Source organism: Diabrotica virgifera, chromosome 1 (assembly GCF_917563875.1).
Source record: "Diabrotica virgifera virgifera chromosome 1, PGI_DIABVI_V3a".
Taxonomy (NCBI): Eukaryota; Metazoa; Arthropoda; class Insecta; order Coleoptera; family Chrysomelidae; genus Diabrotica; species Diabrotica virgifera.
This window is the reverse complement of record NC_065443.1, coordinates 60,670,778-60,695,756: the sequence shown is the minus strand read 5'-3', so window position 1 is coordinate 60,695,756 and position 24,979 is coordinate 60,670,778. Positions and strand designations below refer to the sequence as shown.

The 24,979-nt window shown below is 33.0% G+C and overlaps 1 protein-coding gene across 2 annotated transcripts in view; it reads right to left on the bottom strand.

Moving 5' to 3' along the window:
• Window positions 1-21,973, bottom strand: part of LOC114335025 (arylalkylamine N-acetyltransferase 1-like) — a 210,995-nt gene extending 189,022 nt beyond the window's left edge. For both annotated transcript variants that reach the window (XM_028285179.2, XM_028285180.2), the window contains exon 1: window positions 21,804-21,973. In XM_028285179.2, the coding sequence (XP_028140980.1) occupies window positions 21,804-21,869 (66 nt within the window). In that variant the 5' untranslated portion in view covers window positions 21,870-21,973. The remainder of the gene's footprint in view (window positions 1-21,803) is intronic.
• Window positions 21,974-24,979: the final 3,006 nt, after the last annotated feature.

Below are 24,979 nucleotides of genomic sequence, written 5' to 3'. Positions count from 1 at the left end.
TTAAGAACTGGTTTAAATGCAGTTCTTTAGAACTCTTCAGAGCAGCGGTAGATAGAGTAAAGATAGGGATGATGATAACCAACCACCGATTGGTTGACGCTCGACGGTCCAGAAAAAAAAAAGAAAAAGAAAGTTCTTCCCTTTAGTGCTATGAAATGTACTATTGAAGTCGAAAAATCTTCGTCGTCATCAATCCCTTACTTTAATTTCCACTGATGTGTATTTCAAGATCACAACCATTGATCACATATCATTTATCAGACAAATAATAGAAAAAAAAAGGGAGTACGACATAGATTGTAACAACTGAAACCTAAATTAACCTAAATAATAAATAATTTGTAATGAGTTTGTAAACCATGCTTTCAGAACTACACACAGAATCTTCTAAAATAGGACTGAAAATGAATTTAAACAAAACAAAAGTCATGCACTCCGAAGAAACGATGACAATAATAAACAACAAAGTTATAGAAAAAGTTGAAGAATATATATACTTAGGACAAAAAATAATACTAAATAGGGAAATTCAAACGGAAGAAATAAAAAGAAGAAGAAAGTTAGCATGGGCAGCATTTGGCAAACTAAACTATATACTCAGAAATCAGCAAATTCAACTACATCTTAGATCTAAAGTCTTTGATGCATGCATTATTCCGATATTAACATATGGGGCACAAACATTGACAATCACAAAAAAGAATATGAACATACTCAGAGTCACTCAACACGCGATGGAAAGAGCAATGCTTGGCATATCACTTAAGGACAGAAAAACAAACACATGGATAAGAGAGAAAACCAAAGTCACCGATGTGGTACAAAAATCACTAAAATTGAAATGGGAATACGCTAGACATGTAGCTAGGAGCGATCTTAACAAATGGCACAGAACAATTCTAACCTGGAGACCATACGAACACAAAAGACCCAGAGGCAGACCTCCTATGAGATGGACAGATGATCTGAAACGAACTGCCGGGAAAAATTGGCTACAAGTAGCGTACAACAAAAACAATGGAAAGGAAGACTTGAAGAGGCTTATGTTCAGATGTGGACGTGAATGGCTAGACGAAGAAGAAGAAAGAATGAGTTCTATCTCTCTCTCTCTGTCTCTCTGTCTCTCTGTCTCTCTCCCTCTCTCTGTCTCTCTGTCTCTCTGTCTCTCTCTCTCTGTCTCTCTCTCTGTCTCTCTCTGTCTCTCTCTGTCTCTCTCTCTCTCCTCTCTCCCTCTCTCTCTCTCTCTCTTCTTATTCGTAAACTTTAAGGTAGCGTCTGATACCGTTTATGGCATACTCCAATTGTATTCGTTGATGATATATTATAATAACATAAGGTCACTGGTGGATTCTGCAAAAAAAACACACCCAAAGAAATAAAAAAAATACATCTGTGGGTAATCGCTATAATTTTGGCATAGGCCCTCAACTAAGAACCAGAAGTATGTCAAAAGACGTTCAAACTTTATAAACCAATAAAATACCCAGTGCTTATTTACGGATCGGAAACATGGGCAATGACGACGCGAGATGAGGACTTACTATGAGTCTTTGAAAGAAAAGTATTGAATACCATATTGTGTATGGCGAAGTTAATGAACTGAAGAAGATATTTTCAAACGGTATACACTTTTTGTTGTTACAGATATCGTGAAAACCGTCGAAATAAACTGTTTTCCACCTACCTCTACCGAAAGTATACTTTTCCGGACCTGATTGTAGGGAGCGAAGTTGTACTTTTCCTCCCTAGGGAGGAAAATATTTTTCCTCCCTAGGGAGGAAAAGTAAAAGTGACGTCATGGTATTTCATTCATGAAATATAACTTATTGACGCCCTGTATAATATCTATTTTCTATTACGTAAGTTTCTGTACGTTTTAACGTTTATTTATAAAACACTCTGTATTTTGCAGAATGGTAAAAAACAGTAAATTGTTATTTTGATTTAACAATGTTTACATTATTAATTTGACAGTTGACAGTTATATTGTACGTACTTGTTAGTTTTAGTTCTAATAAATTTTGTTGGTTAGTTACATAAATAAATTAAGTTAAAATGAAAAAATGACTTGTTATTTGAGGAAGGTGGAAAAACCATATGTATAACATGGGAGTAAAGTGCCTTTTCCTCCCTTGAATGATTACTGCCCTCCGCTACGCGTCGGGCAGTAAACTTCATTCTCGGGAGGAAAAGTAGCACTTTCCTCCCTTGTTATACAAATAGCTATTACAATGGGTAGGCTATACTATGCGGGTGGATGAAAGAGATCCTGCTAAAATAACTATGCCAAATAGACCAGCCGGAAGACGAAGAAGTGGGCGAGTTTAACTCATATATTATCTGAACGATGTGGAGAAAGATTTATTAACCCGGCATTGGTCGCTAGGTAGGTTGTTACGCGAGTGGTCGCGCGTGAGATTTTCTCTCACATTATCAACTTTTCCCTTTCTTTACAAAATTTTACAAAAAAGATGAGGTTTCATCAACGATAAAGCCATTTACTTTAAAAAGACACGGCGTTATTCTGTTTTATTACTTTATCGTACTACATACGCAGTATGAGTATAATAGATAAAGTTATAGGATCGTGCAAAAAATTTTTTTCAGATTTCACTTTTTTTCGACGATTTGAGTCCCCCTGAGTCTAAAGAGCAAATAAAAAAAACATGTCGGAAGTATGTACGTACGTACGTATGTCGCCACCGCCCAGCAAAAACTACTGGACCGATTTCGATGAAATTCGGTATGAGTAAGTTTAAGAGAATTTTGTCGAGAAACTAAGCTTTTGAAAAAAACCTCTCAAAGGGGGGCCGAAATAGGGGGTTATTTGGGGCCCATTTTTGCAAATTTTGACCGAAACGAATGAAATTTAACTTAAAGTTAGCTCATCGACAGTTAAAGAGAAATACGGAGTTTGACATTTCCAAATCCAAAATGGCGGCCAGAATGGCCCACCGCCCACCCGATACATTTTTCTACCAATCTAAAAACTTGTTTAAGATAAATTTAATTTGAAAAAACATTTATATAGCCTAAAGATGGGGCTATAACAAGAATATTATCGTTTTTCAGAAAAAGTTATGGGTTGCCTATATTTAAGGGGTCAAAATTTGACATAAGTTTGAACTAGATTTTCTCAAAAATGACTCCAAGGAATTTGTTTATTTTTTTATATATTTTTGATATCCTATCGGTAAATTGAATAACATTAGTCAGATTTCTTAACTCCTTAATCCTTAACTCCATAGGAGGGGAGTTACGAATTTTTTATAAAAAAATATTCGAGTGCCCGTAACTTCCTCTTTAATACAAACTAAAATTTGAAATTTGGCAGACATATATAGTACTTTATTATCTATTAGCACAATAAATTTTACTCACAATATGGCTTCCGGTTGAACCGGAAATGAAAAAAAAATCTTAATTTTTTAGATACGCTCTATATATTTTTCGATACTTTGAAAGAATGTAAAATTACCTTTCCAATGACATAAAACTCGTTGCTGTAACTCAAAAACTCGAAAAGTTACAGAAAATTGAAATTTTGCTAGAATCTTGTGTGTGTCCCCTCTCACGCGATCATAGCAGAGCATTATTATAGGGCAGTCAATGAGGGTATTTGGCTCCGAATTCCATCGTACTACATCGATGTACTTGATATTTTCACAGTAAGTAGGGAATAGCTCAAGAAACAAAATCTACCCTATATACTATGGCGCTTTTATCTTGGGGCAATTCCCACCCCTTCAAGGGGGTGGAAAATTTGTTGGTCAAAATAAGCATGGAAGTGGCTTGAGAACCTATTTTTAAGCAAAAACTGATCTATTCTTTTTTTTGAGAACTCAATACTTTTTGAGTTATGCGTAGTTGAAAATTGGCCATTTTCATTCAAAAATGACACGTTTTCGGACGGTTTTTTGTGAATATCTTAAAAACTATGCATCAAACTAAAAACATTATATAAAATTTTTTTAAGATTATAAATAAAAAAGAGATTCGTTCCTTCGTAAATTTTCTATTTATAATACAAAAAGAGATATGGTAGGTAAAAAGAGTTTGTTTTTTGGTGCATGCTCAAAGTGCTCATGCTTTTGTAGTGTTTGAAAAGGCCTTTAAAACGGGCACCGTTAAATGTCGGTTACATTCAAACTAAGCGAGATATCGTGCAAAAAAATATATGACTAATGTACTTTAAGGAAAAATGAGAAGTACATACATTTAACCCCTCATTCACCAGAATTTAAATGCATTGTTTTTCTTTTGCAATACCTCTTAATATAGTGTTATTTCTACTTTCAAAAAGTTGGACGGGTGAAAAAAATAAGATCAAATTATAGAGCGCATTTTTAAATTTTCTTAAAATTCTTTCTTTTGCTCCATGCAATTCGAAAATAAAAATGTTCTATCCCCGAGAAGTGGTGGGAACCGCCCCCATGATAAAAGCGCCATAGTATATAGTATATAGGATAGATTTTGAATTAGGAGATTGGGCTTTGGGCTACTCCCAAAATTTCATTACAACCCATGCAGTAAAATGCAAATATTGTAAACTATTAATTTCTCAGAAAAATGAACTAATTTGAAATGAAAGTATGACTAAGATTCTATTGATTTATGCAATAATCTATAGTGTGTCCCCGAACGTTTTCTCAAATGCAGGAATTAATGATGCGTAGAACCATAAAATATTTTCAAGTATACAAGGTGTTTCTAAAATATCAAAATAACGAGTAACTTTGTTATTTTTATAGAATGCCAGTATCTAGTACAATAACGATAATAGATCGGTACGATAAAGTTCTCGGGCGGCCCTTCCGTCCAGTCTTTTATTATTATCTCTGTATAAAATGTGACTATTGATGCCGCCAATATTTAACATTGAAAAATATATGGTAAGTGACCATCTACAACTAACCCGTGAAACAGAATATAGTATTTTCATATCATCGACCACATCCACGGCGCCTTTTAATACATCATAAAAGGATATTATTTTAGGTTTTAAGGGGAAAAATAAAATTAATTTTTATACACAGTTGGTGACGCCGGTGGTTGCTTGATGAGAGAATCTCTCACATGAAGCGCACTGACTCAACAATATGTTGATACTTAGTAAACTGAGTCACTATCTGAGTGGACGAGTCTATTAGATTGTCGAGGGAGGATAGTTAGGAGACTAGAAGGAACTACAGTGCGTATAATTTCCCAGAAAAAAAGTTGTGCGCAATTTTCTGAAACCGTGAGAGAAAATCTCATATAGCGACCACTGGCGGGTTAAGAGATATTGGAGTAAAGAGACTGAGAAGACAGGCATTTGGCAGAGAAGGACGAAAAAATGTTTACAAGTAGTCCCAGGCTCACGAAGGGCTGTAGCGCCAACTGATGAAGATGACATTAATTAAATATAAGCACAAAAACACTTATTATCAATAAAGACTATTTTTATTTTATTTTTTGCCTATCTCCACTTGACAGCTTTTGGGCAAAATTTGGGCATTTTTTCAAATAGGTAAGTAGATAGAATGTGCAGCTGAAAATATTATTTTTATTACCATTAATTTAATAAAAGACTTGTTTAGGTGTGTAACTGAACGAACAATATTTTTAACAAATTCCTTAATTTTATATTAAAATTTTATTATCATTTTAATATTTTATTTTTTTCCTTACTTTGTGATAACTGCGGGAACTGAACTCATTTGGCAAACTACACTTATTGTTGATTTTCTTATATCAATGACGATAATGCGGCGTCATATTACATTGTTCATTTTAATACTAAATACGTTATTATAATATACTGTGTGTTCCCCCGAAAATTTGACCCCCCTCCAGAAACTCAGAAACAAAGAGTAGCTTCACAAGTTAAAAAACTCGTCAATATATGTTGGAAGTGGGACGAATTTTCATGCAAAATTCATGCCCTCAAATTTAACCCCTTACTGCCCCCCAGCTTTTTAAAATAGCAAGTGTAGTCGAGTTGCATATCATTTCAAAGGTATTTTTTTTCTCTACACGACCCTCTAACTTTTTTTAATTTGTGGAATAACCTTAAAGACAATTTTGGATTTAACTAATTTATAATACATTTATTTGTGAAGTCTAAAATTATCTTCAAACTTATTACGTGAATTAAAAAAAATAGTGTGTCGTGTAGAGAAAAAAATTACCTTTTAAATGATGTACCACTCGACCACACTTGCTATTTAAAAAAAGTGGGAGTTGATGCGGGGCAGTAGGGGGTTACATTTGAGGGCATGAATTTTGCATGAAAATTTATCCCCCTCCCATTATAAATTGACATGTTTTTTTTTTAATTTTGGAGAGGCTCTTGGTTTCTGAGTTTTTGGGGGTGTCAAATTTTCGTTGGAGCAAACTTTATATTTAATTAAGTATTTACCTTGTGGGATCATTACTCACCATAGGGACCGCAGACATTGGAATACAATAAGCATCTTTTTGTAAAGACAATGGAGTCGACTTTACTAAGTAACAATACATTTACTCAACACATACGCTACACACATTACACTAGGTATATAATTGTGAAATCAACTGTACCATGCCAATGGCCATTACTTGTCGGGGCATTAAGAGCATAGGCGCAAAATTTCGAGCCAATGCTTTTTAAATGCATTCATCGTTTTCGAATCCTGAGAAAACTAATAAGTATTTTTGAAAAATTTAAACGCAGAATGAAAGATTACCTTGTTACCGAGGGCCGACAGTCCCTGAAAACTTTCATAATATTTATTTTAATAAGTTACAGGGGTGGAAAAAAAAGAGAAAAAAATGAGTGTGACTTTTAATTTTAAATATCTCATTCGAAAGTATCTTTTTGTTTATTCTAATGGACTTTTGGCCCTCGTTAATAACGTAATCTTTCATTCTGCATTTAAATTTTTCAAAAACATTAGTTTTGTCATGATTCGAAAAAATGAATGTTTTTAAAAAATATTGCCCCTTAACTTTACGCCGACGCTCTTAAGCTATATAAAAAATATGTATTTATTTTCTGCTTTTTTTAGGATATAAAATTTTACATTTAATAAATATAATTTTGTAGAAGGGGCTTTGCCCGGCCAAAAACATTTCAAATCCTACTTTAATTACAAAATTTTCGAAAATCGATATTGGAGTTTACATAAGAAACCAATTTACATGAGTTTGTTTATTCTGTTTTTAAACTCCAGCAACCATTAATTTCAATTTTAGCGCATTATACATTCACTTGCCAAATCAAAATATGCATTTTAATTGTGGACATAAAAATTAGTAAGGGAAATCTTGAGATTTTAAATATTTAATCGACAACATATGTACGTATGTTTTTAACAGTTATATGATAACTGGTGATAATAAGATGATAATAAATACAAGTATATCTAATGCAATAAAAATACGTATACAAATGCAAAATGAATTAATCATAAGTATATACGGTTTATCCTATTTGGATACCTAAAAGCTCAACAAAGAAAAGGCAGACCAGTAGTTAAAATTGACAATAGATCATGGGAAACACACTTCACAGAACTATATAGATGCAAAGAAAGCCCGGAAGAGGAGGTAGGCGCAATGGAAGACATTAGAGATAATGAAATAGGGATGCCAACACATGATGAATATTTAGCCGTCATTCAAAAAATGAAACAGAAAAGAACACCAAGCCCAGATGAAATTCCCAATGAGCTAATTAAAAACGGAGGGGAAAAGTTATTAACAAGCATCTATAACCTAATAGTTAGAATATGGGAAGCAGAAGAAATGCCCGAGGATTGGAAAGAAGGCAGAATTAAACCAATATTTAAGAAAGGAGAAGTAACAAACTGTAACAATTATAGAGCAATATCTCTACTGAGTACAACATATAAAATTCTAACAGCCCTCATCAAACAAAAACTTAATCAATTCACAGAGAAAAAAATTGGGGACTACCAGCAAGGATTCAGAGAAGGCAGATCCACTACAGATACGATCCACATAGTTACACAAACAATCGAAAAATGCCACGAACACAACATAGAACTCCACATCCTCTTCGTAGACTTCAGACAAGCCTTTGACTGTATTGGAAGAAATAAATTATTTATTGAAATGAAAAATCAAGATATACCAGCAAAATTAATCAGATTAACAAAAATGACCATGGATGGAGCTCGAGCCAAAGTAACAACAGAAGAAGGTAGCACAAAATCAATTGCAATAGAAACAGGAGTGCGACAAGGCGACTCCCTGTCAACCACATTATTCAACATAGCACTAGAAGGAACAGTCAAGGCCAGCAAAATTAAAGGAACTATAGCCCACTCCTCAACACAAATAGTTGCATATGTAGATGATTTAGTTCTTATGGGAAGAGACAAGGAAAGATTAAAAGAAGCAGTAACAATCCTGGCAAAAGAAGCACGGAAAAGAGGTCTAGAAATTAACGAAGGAAAAACAAAATATCTACTCTGCTCTAGAAGAGAAGATAACAGGATGAGAGAAATCAAAATAGAAAACTACACTTTTGAAAGAGTCCAACAATTTAAATATTTGGGAGTAATAGTGAATGGCCAAAACAAGAGAAGTGAAGAAGTAACGGAACGAATACTAACAGGCAACAAAACATACTGGAGATATCATAGGCTTATGAAGGACAAGAACTTATTCAGAAATACAAAACTGAAAATATACAGCGTTGCAATCAGACCAGTAGTTACGTACGCAGCTGAGACAATGTGCCTCACGGAAAAAGATGAAGAAAAATTGAGAATATTCGAAAGGAAAATCCTCAGACGCATTATGGGCCCGATAAGAATGGACAACGGAGAAATGAGAAGTAGAATGAACCATGAACTAAGAGACATAATGAAGGGAGAAGATATAGTTAGATTTATTAAATCACAGAGGCTGAGATGGCTGGGACACATAGAAAGAAGGAAAAACGACCGACTGATTAAGAAGATCACCAAATCGAAACCGGCAACTGAAAGACCAAGAGGAAGACCCAGAGAGAGATGGGAGGACCAGGTCATGAGAGATATCAAAATTCTGGAAGTGAGAAACTGGAGGGAACTATGCACATATCGAAATGAGTGGAAGAAAATAGTAACGAAAGCCAAGTCATACAACAAACTTTGACAACATACAAGTGGAATGCGGAGTGATTCACCGCAATAAGCGAATCTGAGAGCTCTAAGTAAGAGCGGCAAACATTCCACCTGGAATGAAAAGCCCTGATGATGATGATATACGGTTTATCAAAACAGATTAATTTTATGTAAAAGTTAACGGTATGGACAATCGTTATTAAGTTAGCTATTTTTTTAACATGATAGGTAACCTTTTGGTTCGTTAGTAAGTTCTGTAACAAGTTGTTAATGCATTTGAATACATGTGTGTGCGTGTGAATGCATTTAAATAATAATCATTTGTTGTGTAAATTAAACAAAAGATAACAAGTTAAATAATAAGAAGAATAACAGTATTTTATATAAAATCATTAAGATTTTGAATTAAATAAATTTCCAATTTCCATACATTTATTGGTTCGTTTATTAACGCGCAAACATACGATATCCTGGGCATCAAACATCTTGAAAACCATTATATTACAAAAAAAAGATAATGCTATTCAGAACCTTAATACTCCCAGTTCCAATGTGGGGTTGTGAGCCAGATGCTTTCTAATATAGATCAAAGCACACTAATATTAATATTAGAGGAGAAAATATTAGGCCCAATACATGATAGTGGGCCTTGCTCTTATCCATATGATTTCGAGCTATAGGTACAATAAGTACAATGAAATGGCCGAAGCCAAAGTGTAGCTACTGCAATAAAAATTGCTCTGCTTATAGTGGGAAGGACTTCTGTCCAGAACAAATAAAAGCTAGTTAGACGTTACAAAAATCAAAAAAAAAAATTAAAATTAAAATAGCTATGATGATTGCCAACCTCCGTAGCGGAGATGGCACCTGAAGAAGAAGAAGAAGACGTTACTCTGTTGACGAAACCCGAGTGAACTAAATGACACAATAGACCAAGGTCGAGATGGATGAATCGAGTAGATAACAAACCAAGAAAATCGCTAAACGGAGAAAAATGGAGATATCAATGCTTGGAATCTGCTTGAGGAACAGATTAAGAGACGAAAAAGTTGATAGAATAACCGGAGGCGTAGACATTATTGAACGTATTACAAGACAAAAATGGAGATTGGTGAGACATGTTGGAAGAATGAAAGATGACAGGCAGGCAAAAAATTGCTCGAGTGGAGACCACAGGCGAAGCCGGTGAAGACTCCAAACACAACGTACCGACGACCACAAAAGAACTATGACCAATTGAATAGCAGAGACATAGAAGAGAAATAGATGCAAATATCTGTAGGAGGCCTATGTTTAACAGTGGAAAAATCAGGGCTAATTGATAATGATGATATGTCGAAATACAGTAGGTGGAAATCATATCAAGTTCAGTTAATTAAATGCATTTTCCGCATGTAATAAAATGTTATTGACAGTGAAAAAATGTGTATAATAGTTATTTATGATATAAGTGTTAAAAGTACACGTTTAAGGCACGCATGTGAAAGTTTGCAGAATGAGCGATAGCGAGTTCTGCAATTCACATGAGTGCCTTAAAAATGTCTACAGTACAGGACAATATCTACAAAAACTATTACTTGAACTTGACTGACATTCCATTTTTATATTTTTTTGACATTTCATCAAAATTGCCTATACGGTCAATACGAACTGCAGTGCCTTAAAAATTTTATCTACTCTATGTCATATTATGTATAAGTTTTTAGTTTGTGAAAACTGTCATTATAGATAGCAGTGCGTGAAGGATTTAAAGTGTGCGTGAATTAACAATGTATTTTAAATGGGATTTACTTTTTCGCACAGTTTTAACCTTCGCGTTGTCATGGTGACAATCCTTAACTTTCGCGTTGTCATTGTGATGACAATATGAGCAATGAATTACAACAAAAGTTTTGACAGTTTTGTGGTTTGAAAGTAGTTAGAATTTTCAAATGTCAAAGTTCTAAAAATTGTAGAATAGAAATGAATTCCAGTGATGAAGAGCTACAGCTTTTTTTATTTGTTTATCGTAGATACAATATTGTATGAAACTGTGCGTGAAGTACTTTTTGCGAACTTACGCGATTTATAGCACTCGCTCCGTTGTCGCTCGTGCTCTAAAAATCGCGTGCGTTCGCAAAAAGCATAATTCACGAATTGTTTCATAAATAACTATTAAAGCACTAGTGCTTTAAAGTAGCATTTTTAACGCTCGTATGGAGTGCTAAAAATTGCATTTTTAACACGGTTGTAGAAAAAATTGTTTAAAATACAGTGACGGTAATTTAATATAATATAGACGTCACCTTTCGGTCGCCAGGATATCCAGGTGTACTATTTATTGTTGTCAATGGCATTTTATCCTGGAACATCCGCCAAAAATTAAACTATTGAAATACATCATATTCATAATTTAATTATAATAGATAACATATATATTTATTATCCTATCTTTTTTTCGGGGCTTTTTTTTGGAAATTCAGGATGTTACAGCTGAAAGCTACACTCAGAAATAGGAGGATAAATGAGTTGAAATAAACAAAATATACAAACATTATTAACGAGGAAAATATGGTGCTCGTCAGGAGCGACGAATTTGAACTGAGAATATGTTTGAACTGAGACTTATATTATAAGAACACAAAATAGGCGGTAGTTAGTAAGAATCGTCACTTTTGCCTTACAGATATTTGAGTTGAAGATAAATATTTTATAGTTAAACGAACAAGTGCTATAAAATCATTTTATGTCAAATTTAATTTTAGCAATGTTAACATGAAAAAGAATTTTAAAAACTCTCTTCACTCTCTTAAAACAAGAGATTATTTAAAAGTTTACTATTCATTTTGTGCTAATGTATCAATACATTAGGAATTTGCTATAAATACTCTATATGGTAGAAAATGTCTGATATAATACATAAATATAAATTACAATAAATATAAATACATAAATTTTAAGGCCAAGAGCCGAAGTGTGATATCATGACTGTCATACTGTTATCACTTTGTAAACAAAGGTTGAAAAGCCAAGATTTGCCCAATATCAAACCTTTTTAATTCTTATAAAGTTAAAATGTTGCTTCCTCTGCTGCTGTTTCTCCTTAAGGATCTGCTATTAAAGTTAAACCACCATAATTCTGTCTTAAATTTCTATGAAATATAGTTTTTAGTGATATTCACCAAGCAAAGGTTAGGAACTTTTGTGAACCATTGTATTTTGTATAATAAAAATGGTAACGTGAGCACTGCCAACATGATATATCCCCTTCATATCAACCCTCCCAGCGGTTATAGACTATTAAGGAGAGAACATTTTCGATATGTTGTGATAAATAAAAGATAGATCTCGTTGCAACTTCTTTCCACGACAAGAAAAACTTTGAGACAAAAGAAATATCATTGGTATGGTATGGACTTAGCGCGAGACTAATAGGTATATCAAGATACTATAAATCATCTATAAGTAACAATATATAGTATTTTTACTACAAAAGCGATATTACGTAGGTCAAAATTTTTGACGTAAGAGAACTGTCAAAACATTAGAATGTGACTTTTCATTATTGCCATGTTTATTATAAACATGGCAATTAGAAAAGTCACATTCTAATGTTTTGACAGTTCTCTTGCGTCAAAAATTTTGACCTACGTAATATCGCTTTTGTAGTAAAAATACTATAATATATTGCACATCCTGAAGTTGTGACGTAGGTGGAGACCTACAAGTTCGTAATGGTTCGTAATGACTCGTAATTGTTCGTAATTTTTGACAGTTATTTTGACAGGAATCTCGAGACTAAATTTTTTTCGAATAGTGATTGAGTTGGTAATGGTAGGGGAGCCCAAGCGGGGATTTTTGCAGTTACTCGAGCGCGTCAGATTATCATATGGGAGAAACCTGGTACCCTGCAGATGTACCTATACCATATATTGGCTCTTAACACAGGGGAATTCGTTAAGGGGGGCCCGAAAAAAGAAATCTATTCTTAAAAAAACTCGAAATTGTCAGATTAAGATAAGGTAAGTTAAGTACATGCAAAAGAGTGTATATTTCAAAAATCTGACGATTTGATCCGGGCGTAAGTAAATGGGTGAGTCCCAAAGTTTCACAAGAAAAAAGCGAATATTTCGCGAAATGAATGACAGATCGAAAAACTAAAAAATACATGCTCAATATTTTTTAAAAATCTATCGAATGATGCCATACACGACTTCCTACGGAGAGGGGTGGGGGGTAAATTTAATATTTTAAATACGAATCCGGCGATATTTCGCGAAATGAACACCAGATCGAAAAACTGTAAAATACACTTATTCAATATTTTTGAAAAATCTATCGAATGGCACTAAACACGACCCCCCACGGAGGTGGGGTGGGGGGTTACTTTAAAATCTTAAATAGGAGCCCCATTTTTTATTGCAGATTTGGATTCCTTACGTAAAAATAAGTAACTTTTATTCAAAACATTTTTTCGAATTATGGATAGATGGCGTTATAATCGGAAAAAACGATTGTTGGAAATGGAAAATTAAATTAAAAAATTGCAAGCGCCCACTAAAATGGAAAACTTTACTTAACTTTTTTTGGTTTTAAGACCTACTCGTCACAACCCAATAGGTCCCCATAACGCTCGAGTGACTGAACATTTAGCATACTTTGCTCCCCTACCATAAAGTACGGATCAAATATATTACATGAGATGTTGGTTCAAGTATTTAATAAATGCTTAAAAGGACAAAATATCCCTGATGATTGGAATGTTGAATACATCAGCTCCATATACAAGAAATATCAGGGGATAAACGCATATGCTGTAATTACAGAGGAATAACTGTTACCCGCTCAATAGGGAGGTTATACGGTCGAATAATAAAAGAAAGAATAGAATCAGAATACGAAAACATGAAAGAACAAAGTGGATTTCGTGCAGAAAGATAGTGCACTGATACTATATTCGTTCTACAGCAAGTATGTAATAGAAAAACGGAAGGCAAGGAATCTATCTACTCACCTATTATTTGTAGATTTAGGAAAGGCATACGATACGGTACCGTTAAAAAAACTGTTTCAAACATTGACGAAAGTAGGTCTTAGTAGAAAGTATGTGGATGCTATCACAAATATATACAAAAATGCAAGAAGTGTCGTTAAAGAAGGAAACTTTATATTCGAATCATTTCAATAACAAAGGGGCTTAAACAAGGATGTTGTCTGTCTCCGACTTTATTTAAAATGTATATTCAATCATCGCTAGAGCAGTGGAGGAAACAATTATCCGGAATGGGAATAGACATAGGCGGTGGTAAATGTCTAACAACTTTGTTTTAGTCAGGTGATCGCAGATGATCAGGTAGTCGTAGCGAATGATGAGGAAGACATGGACTACATGTTTAGAAAACTAAAGAAAGAATATGAAAAATGGAGCCTCAATATGAATATGCCAAAGACAGAGTATCTTAAAATAGGGGATGAAGAAGAAGATCCAGATTTAGAAATTAGAACTACAAAAACATGTAAAGAATATAAATATCTCTAATCTACAATATCTAAAAAAGGCACTACTAAAAGAAACATCGAAAACAGAACACAGCAGAACAAAAAAGCGGTAAACATTCTAAACTCTCTGCTATGAAACGAGATTGACAATCTGTCGAACCTTGGTAGAGCCTATTATGAATTATGGGGCAGAAGTTTGACAGATCACGAAGAAATATCGAAAAAGAATAGAAGTAGTAGAAATGGATTATCTAAGGGGAGCGTGTGGTGTATCCAAAAAAGATCAAATCAGGAATGAAGATTTTAGAAGAAGGACAAATACTGTATATTCCAGTGTAGATAAAATTAAAACGAGACAACTAGTGTGGTATGGTCACGTGAAATGAATTAATGAAAATAGACAGCCAAAGAAAGCTTTAAATTACATACCACAACAAAGAAGCAGGAGAAGTTGCCTGGGAAGAAAATGTACGGCACATCATGAGAGATAGAGCCATGAATAAAGACGAATGGATGGACAGAAAAAGATGGCGGTCGAAATGCGAGAAACGGAAGAGACTGTAGGAACTACGCTTATAGATAGATAGAATAATTTTATCACAGAATGCATACAAATCCCATTTAACTTTAACAAGAATTCAAATTCAAATTCAGGTATCCAGTTACGTCATTATGCGCGAACTCGTTTTTGCGCTACATGAAGATACTGTCTCTATATGAAGCATGAGTAATGGTATAGAAGGACACTTGACGACAAATATAACTATTTATAAAGTTGACCCGTTAATAGTAAAACTACAAATTTGTTAAAATATCATGGATAATCTAATAAACATAAAAACTATCACATTTTCAAGTATAGCATGTTCATTTTATGTATATTATACAACAAGATATAATTTAATAAAGACACCGTAGGCGTGCATAATTGAAAAATGAAATTGAGGCAATAAAAATAGAATAATTGAAAAGTTCTTGTATATTCATTTATTATTAGAGTTTTTTATGTAGGAAAGGGAATTCTGTATCTAGGAGTGTTGCAGTTAAACAAACATTGTGTGTTTCTGGTTATGTTGAATTAAATCCATATGTATACACATTATATTTTGAAAAGACAGAGTGTAGGATTGAGATAAGCCTGTTATTTTGACGTTTCGATTTCCACTTCGAAAATCGCCGAATTCCGAATATCCACGATTTCCAAAGTGGAAATCGAAACGTCAAAATTAACGTATTTGTGGTTAAATCTATTTTGGTTTCTTTTTTATTTTAATATTTTTATAATTATATTAAGAACACTTTTAACATAGTTATACAGGGTGTCCCGAAAAGATTGGTCATAAATTATACCACACATTCTGGGGTCAAAAACAGTTCGATTAAACCTAACTTACCTTAGTACAAATGTGCTCATAAAAAAAGTTACAGTCCTTTGAAGTTACAAAATTAAAATCGATTTTTTTCAATATATCGAAAACTACTAGAGATTTTTTATTGAAAATAGACATGTATCATTGTTATGGCAGGAACATCGTAAAACAAAATTATAGTGAAATTTGTCCACCCCATAAAAATTTTATGGGGTTTTGTTCCCTTAAACCCCCCCCCCCCCAAACTTTTGTGTACGTTCCAATTAATTCATTATTTTGGTACCATTAGTTAAACACAACGTTTTTAAAACTTTTTTGCCTCTTATTATTTTTTCTATAAGCGAGTTTTTATCGAGATGCGGCTTCTTTTTTAATATATTTACAATAAAATTTTATGGGGGTTTTGTTCCTTTAAACCCCCCAAATGTTTGTGTACGTTCCAATGAAACTATTATTGTGGTACCATTAGTTAAACACAGTGTTTTTAAAACTTTTTTGCCTCTTAGTCTTTTTTTTGATAGGTCACCTTTTATCGAGATGTGGCTCCTTTTTCAAAATATGCCTAAAAATGTAAATTATAAATAAATTTTTAGTTTAACAGGTCTCTATAATCGTACTTAACCATATACAAATATGTGGTGGATTCGACAAGTACTCAAAATATCTCGATAAACGCTGGCTTATGGAAAAAGTACTAAGAGGTAAAAAAGATTTAAAAACATTGTGTTTAACTAAAGGTGCCACAATAATAACTTAATTGGAACGTACACAAAAGTTTGGGGTGGTTTAAGGGAACAAAACCTCCATAAAATTTTTATGGGGTGCAAAAATTTCACTTTCATTTTTTTTTAAGATGAAGCTGCCACAAAAATGCCACATGTCCATTTTCAATAAAAAATCTTTATGAGTTTTCGACATATGAAAAAAAATCGATTTTTATTTTGTTAATTCGAAGGGCTGTAACTTTTTTTGTGTGCACTATTGTATATAGGTAAGTGAGGTTTAATCAACCTATTTTTGACCCCAGAATCTGTGGTATAATTTATGACCAATCTTTTCGGGACACCCTGTATAAATAAAATTATTCCCTTATAATATAAATTTTAATACTTAACAATATTTAAATAGGTGTCCTTTTTAGTTTTTACAACGTATTTTGAGGACTAAATTAATGAGTACCTAAGTACATAGTATTGCAAATTATGCAAAATTATACAAAAATTATACCAATCTTACAAAAAACCGTCTATAACAAATCATGCAAAAGTACAAAGATTGCGCTGGACAGGTCACCTTATAAGAAGGGGTAATGAACACCTAGTAGAACGCTTTTAGCGGAACTATGATGTGTAATCGGTCAGTAGGAAGACCAAGGAGAGGTGGATAGACGAAGTGAGAACCAATGCTAAAGAGATATTGACGGTTGATCACTGGAGAAGAGCAGCCAGGACGGAGATATTTGGAGGCTGATGCTGAGGGAGGCCAGAGTACGATTTGGGCCTATAGGGGAGAGAGGGTATTGGAAATAATTTGTTTCTTCATTCAACGCGGAAACAATTTTTGAATTATTATTGTATTTGTTTAAAGTATCAAATTAATCTTAATGTCCGACTGGTATATTATTTGACAAATAATGACATGATTTCGAAGTCAGTTAAATATGATATAATGCCCTAGTATGATATAATATGATATAATACATTTGCAACCTGGCTGCTCAAGTGTCCCGAACATGATATATTTTTGCCTTATTTCCCTGGTGTACTACTATATTTATATAATTGGAAATAACCACAATTTGAATATAAAATACGCATAATTTTAAGTGTTGGTTTCCAAAAATACTAGATCCTTTGTAATAGGTATATTTAAAAGTCCCTAAATAAGGGTTACATTACATCACATAATGTTTTCAGATTAAAAAATCCATCATCAATGTTTAAAAAAGTCCTAAAGTAAGTATATAAAATGCGCTTAATTTAAAGTACTGATTTCCAAAAATACTAGATCCTTTGTAATAGGTATATTTAAAAGTCTCTAAATAAGGGTTACATTACTTCACAGAATGCTTTCAGATTAAAAAATCCATCACAAGTGTTTAAAAAAGCCCTAAAATAAGTATAACTTAATTAATTGAGAAAAAAGTAATTTAAAATGTTGTCTAAGGTTAAAAACTGCAAGAGGTCATACTTATAATATTGTGCATGCCTGAGAGACCAAAATGTTTTGGGTAAAAACCCTTTAAATGTTGAAGAGTATTATTATATACTACATATTTTTAATAATATTTTGCGATATTGCAAATATTCCTGGAAATTACCCAGGGCAACACAGGACTCTTCCCATTTGGTCCTGTATTGCCCTGGGTAATATCCAGGACTATTTTCATCATCACAAAGTATTATTAAAAATACATAGTATATAATAACATTTAAAGGGTTTTTACCTAAAACATTTTGGTGGCTCAGGCATGCACAATATTGTAACAATGACCTCTTGGATTTTTTAACCTTAGTCAACATTTTAAATCACTTTTTTAATTAATTACGTTATACTTATTTTAGGGCTCTTTTAAACACTGATGATAAATTTTTTAATCCGTAGACGTTCTGTGAAGGGTCTTTTAAATACACTTTTTACAAAGGGCCTTGTATTTGTGTTGTTTATAGTATACAGCCAGCTACAGGAATTTCATTTTCCCCGTGGATTTTTTATTTCAACTTCCCAAAAAACAATATATGATTTTTCAAGCGGAGCTGTCAAATGCCAAACTTTCGAAATGTCAAACTAAACATATATTTTCGAATAAACTTGTGATTATTTCAAACTAAAAATTTTTCCCCGTGGATATTTTTATTTCAACTTCCCAAAAAACAATATATGATTTTTGAAGTGGAGCTGTCAAATGTCAAACTTTCTAAATGTCAAAATAAACATATTTTCAAATAAACTTGTTATTATTTCAAATTAAAAATTTTAGCTATATAACAATTCCGCAAGGAAAAAGGTTCCGAATCAAATAAAATAATGAAATGACTTGGCATATCTGATTATTTCCCCTAAATTTATTCATTTAAAATTTTTTCGAAAGATTGGTGGCCGGAGAATATTAGATAACTAAATCGTACAAAAAATTTTAATAACCCACTTTTTTCATGACGCAAAAGTGAAATATAAAACAAGATTTTAAATTAGAATTACACAATTTTTAATAACTAAGGGCCGGTTGTTCGAACGCTAATCAACAATGATCACTATCAAATATTTAGTTACTGTCACAACTGTCAATGCCAACTTTGATTGGATTGCTGAAAACATAATTATTGATGAACAATTATGAAATTAGTTAATCAATTATGTTAATAATTGTTATGTTAATTGATTAACTAATCTCATCACTTATAATCATATGCGTTTACAGCAACCCAACCAAAGTTGACATTGACAGTTGTGACAGTAATTAAATATTTGATAGTGATCATTGTTGATTAGCGTTCGAACAACCGGCCCTAGGAATAATGCATGACGATATAAAACTGATAACACAGACTACCATGTTATTAGTTTCCATGTTAACATACATAATAAATACTTCATATAATCAAGAAAATCAAAAAAGAAATTACATTAATTCAAAAGTAACTAGCTTCAGAAACATATAGTAGAAAAAACAAAATGGAAGATAACAACACAAACACTATGCTTTAAAATGGAAATTGACATTAAAAGCGATAAGTAAAAAAATGTATTCCTGTGATTTGTATAGGAAGAATACAAAAAGGAAACATCTGTTAACTAGAATAAAATAGCCAAAATCGAATACCGTGGTCAGATCGTAATCAACAGCGAAATATATGGATTACTGCAACTAATTTTACAGGGAAACGTAGAAGAAAAGCGAAGGATTTCCTGGCTGAAAAAATCTACGTACGTGGTTAAACACAATAAACGCAAATATTTTCAGAGCAGCAGTATGCAAAGTGCAGATTGCCATGATGGGTCGCCAACATCCGAAACGGATAGGCACTACAAGAATAAGAAGAAGCGGTATATGTAGCTAGTGAAAATAGCAAGGTAATTTTACGCCAGCAAATTTTAAAAAATATCAAAGTAAAAGATAGATGTGGCATCTCCTAAACCGAAAACATGGAATCACTGAATATGTCAGCAGATTGACACAACAAAGTATGAATTGTCCAGTGTGACTAGAAGCCGGTAATAGAGAAGATTTAAACTAAAGTGCAGATCTATAAAACTACATAGAATTAAAAAAGACAAAGAAATGGGCACATAATAAACAAAAAATACAAGAATGAATAATCTACACAAAAACAACAGGATATAACAGACCGGCTTACATATAATGGTAATTTACAATTCCTTACAGATTCTACAGAAGGCGACAAAATAATACGACGAATAAGATTAAATAAAATCTAATAAAAATTTGGATTAACAAAAGTATTAAAAGCATGTAGGGTAACAGTATGAGGATATATTAATAATAGAAAAGACAATTTAAGAACCATAACATAATAGACACCATAAGAAAAATATCAAAAAGTCTATTGAAATCAAAGTAAGTGATTTAAAATAAGAATTGAGAGTGAGTGAACACGTTATAGGTTCATAAAAATAGGGCAGATTTAATATATTATAAAATATCAGATTTCCCGGTCAAAAAATAAAACGATTCTATTTTCTCGTTAAACTCTATATTGCTCTAATGGTTATTGGCTTCTTCAGGAGACACTAAAATTTTAATTAAAAACAATTAATAAAAAAGAATTATTACAAAAAATCAAAACTTGACAAAAATGGAGATGGCACATCTCGAGAAATAGTCTATTTTTGTAATTATGTATTTGTTAATGATTTTAATATTTTTACGTTTTCATAATCAAACTGTGGTAGCTTGTTTGTATAAATAATATAAATAAAACATGCGCTACTGTCGAACACTTTATACAAACGGACCACCAGTTAGATTATGAAAACCTAAAGATATTAGAATTATGAACAAATTAAAAAATAGGCTGTTTCTCGAGATGTGTCATTTCAATCAAAATAAGAACGCTATTAACTATAAAACTGACACTAGTAACCTTAGTAATTATATTGCCATATTTTAAAAAGTTCATAGTAACGACAAAAATTACATAGGGTTACCTCTCTTATGGCCGGTTTCACCAACGACAAATAGTAGTTTATTCTATGAATAAAGTTATTCGACTAATAAACTGACATTTCTCCATTTTGCTAACGTCAAATAAGACTTATTTTAATTATTATTTATCAAACAAATATTTACTCTTCGAATAAATTGGCAAGTTAATGTCGCTGTAAACATCTATAAGAAAGTAAATTCGTCAGTTTAACTTTAAATTATCACAATTATATTGAAACAAAATAAAAATATAAACGTGTAATGAATTCTATTCGACGAATAACTATTCATTGATTTATTTGTTCTTGGTGAAACCAGACCTTAAAAATGTATACTTTAAGATTAACGAACAATTTTTTAATTATTTATAATTGTTTTTAATAAAAATTTTAGTGTACTCCTGGAGAAGCCAATAACAACTATTAGCGAAATATAAAGTTTACTAGAAAATATTATAATTGTTTTATTTTTTGACTGCAAAACCTGATATTTCACTGCATATTTTCATATTACTTAAAAAACAAATAATAATTTATCTAAGCGAACGCATAAATATAATAAAAACCACGTTATAGATTCATAAAAAAGGGCAGATTCTGAGCCAAAACAAAAATAATATAGGTATTATAATCTTAAACAGCAATCAAGCTGAATAATTTTAATATTATTCAAAAAATAAATAAATGTATTTACCCCGTAACGAAAAGATAATTTCTCGAATTTCTCCTGAATTTGGAATGAAAATGGAAGAGTCGTCATCTTTTTCCACAGCACTTTACCGAAAATTTTCGAATTTGCAAAAAATCGCCGCGAAATTTTCGTACACGCTGACCCGAAGAGCTACAGCGCGATTTGGCGGGAGGCAGTCGGTCTATTATTTCATTTCCCAAACATCTCTTGGTCTTTATACTCTCGTCCGTACTCTCCCGTGTACGCACACTCCCCGGTTTTTTCTCCCGTTTCGTTTGTGTATTTGACAATTCTCTTTACAGCCACTTAGAAAAACAATTGGCGTGGAGATTTGGTCGGACGGCTATTGTTTTAAAGGGATGCGAATTTAATACGAGGATAGGGTATTTAGAAATGGTAATTTTGAACAAAAATGTAAATGCAGGTTTTTAATAATTTTTAAAACAACTATTGAATATTTAAATTGTGTTGTTCATTTTTAATGTTACTTATAGCATTTTTAGCGACGAAACCCAATAGGTTTTCAGTTACAGGAAATTTATCAACGACATTCTCGCTGGTCTTACCTCGCATACTTTTTTAAATTTCCTAATTTTTTAACTTTTAATATTGTTAATGCTCAGTTATTCTGTCCTGTCGCAAGATATGAATGTCTATAAAATGAATCAAGAACTGTACGTGTGTTTTATAGAATATAATAGGGCTTTTGATATGGTTAAACATGACCAACTGATTAAAGCATTAGAAAAAAGAAGATTAGACCTCAGAAATATAAGAATTATTATTTACAACTTATACTATGGCCAAAAAGCGGTAGTGAGAATAGAAGACATAACATCAGAAGAAATAGAAATACAAAGAGGTGTTCGACAAGGGTGTGTACTTTTACCAATATTATTTAATATATACTCGGAAGACATATTGAGTAAGGCACAGGATGAACAAAACGTAGGCATTATAATTATAGCAGGATCATATATAACCTGAAATACGTTGATGATACAGTTCTTTTAGCAGAATCACATGAAGATCTACATATACTGCTTAATAAAGTGACAGCAGTAAGTGAAGAATACAGAATATCCCTCAATATAAGAAGAAAATTGATGTGAGGAGACTGGAAGCCTTCGAGATGTGGATGTACCGAAGGGTACTGAAGATCTCATGGGTAGATAGAATAACCAACTTAGAGATAATAAGAAGTGTGCATAAGGAAAGAGAAGTCTTCTTCTTCTTCTTCTTCTTCTTCTTCTTCTTCTTCTTCTTCTTCTTCTTCTTCTTCTTCTTCTTCTTCTTCTTCTTCTTCTTCTTCTTCTTCTTCTTCTTCTTCTTCTTCTTCTTCTTCTTCTTCTTGTAGATCTGTCAATCTGTTAATTTCGACGTTGAAGTATTTCTTGAGAGGTAGACTGCCAGCTATCTCTCCATCTTTTTGGTGGTCTCCCCGGTGGGCGCTTGCCTGCTGGTTTTCCTTCTAGCGCAATTCATGGTAGTCTGTGCTCCTCCATTCTATTTACATGACTGAACCATTCTCTTCGTCTTTTCCTGCCCCATCTGACTACATCTTGCACGCCACATTGTTCCCTGATGATGTTGTTTCGTATTCTATCTCTTCTTGTCTTCCCTGCTATTGCTCTTTGTGTCTTCATTTCGGCTGTTCGTAGCATGCTTTTAGTTTTATTGGTGTCTTCTTTTGATTGAATGCCATAAGTCATAACACGTCTGATACAAGTTTTATAAATTCTAACTTTGCTGTCCATTCTCATATATGGGTTATTTCAGACCACATCTCTCAAACATCCGGACAAGACAGCGGCCTTGTTAATTTGTCCTCTTAGGTCTCTGGCTGGGTCATGATAACTTGATAACTCTACACCTAGATATTTGAACTGGTTTAGCTGTTCTATGGGTTTCCCTCTACCACGAGCTTGCATCTAATTGAGTCTTTCGCAATGGTAATGCATTTTGTTTTCTGCGTGGATATGTTCATATTGGGTCGTCGACATGCTTGATAGAATCGATAAAGTTATCTTTGTAGGTCATCCTCGTCCTCTGCAATCAGGGCTGCATCATCCGCATAGCACACTATACTGATTCTACTGTGGCCGAGCCTGTATTCTAGTTCTAGCGATTTCACATCTTCTATTATTTCATCCATTAGCATATTAAATAGAAATGGACTGAGGCTGTCTCCCTACCTGATTCCTCCTGATGTTGGTATGTTGGCCGTAGTGGTGTCGTTTGTTTTAATTTTTGTCGTGTCGTTACTGTTCATTTGTTTTATGACTTCAACAATGTTTGCCGGTATCCTTTTTTGCTTAATTTTCTTTATTATATCGCTAAGTCTGACTCTGTCAAATGCTTTCGTTAGGTCTACGAAGCAAATATATGCAGGTTTGTTATATTCAATCGACTTCTCTTTCACTTGTTTCATGACAAAAATTGCGTCCGTCGTCGACCTGTCTTTTCTGAATCCTTGCTGTTCTTCTCTGTTCTTTATCTGTGATTCCAATTTATCCTTCAGTATGCCTGTAAATAACTTCATTGTCGTATTTAAGAGAGTTATTCTTCTGTAGTTAGTAGTTGTCTGGACATGATCTTTGTCCTTTCTTAAAAATCGGTATTGTGATTCTGGTGTGCCAATCTTGTGGTATCTCTGCTCTGTCTTAGATTTTGTTAAACAATGTTGTGAGACAATTAGTGAGTTTCTGACCGCCGTATTTCAGCAGCTCGTTCGGTATTCCATCAGTTCCTGGCGATCGTCTATTCTTTAATATCTTCATTCTCACTTCTAGTTAAGTTTCTTTAGTGATATACCTGTCTTCTGTTTTGTAATCGTGTTCGTCATTGGCGTCTTCATCTTTATAGAGTTCTCTGAAATATTTTTCCCATATCTCAGTTGGTATTCCCTTTGTCTGTACAAATTCAGTTACTGTTTTTTTTTATGTTTTTTAGCATTTTCCAAACTTTCCTCTGTGCGCCATAGATGTCGTGATCCATGTCACTTGTAAACTTGATCCAATGATCTCTTTTTATTGCTTTTGTTCGCGAATTTATTCTGTTTCTTGTTTCTATATAGAAAGAGAAGTACTTCTAACAATTGATAGAAGAAAACTGAGGTATATGGGACATGTGATAAGGGGATATAAATATCTAATACTACAGATCATTATGCAAGGAAA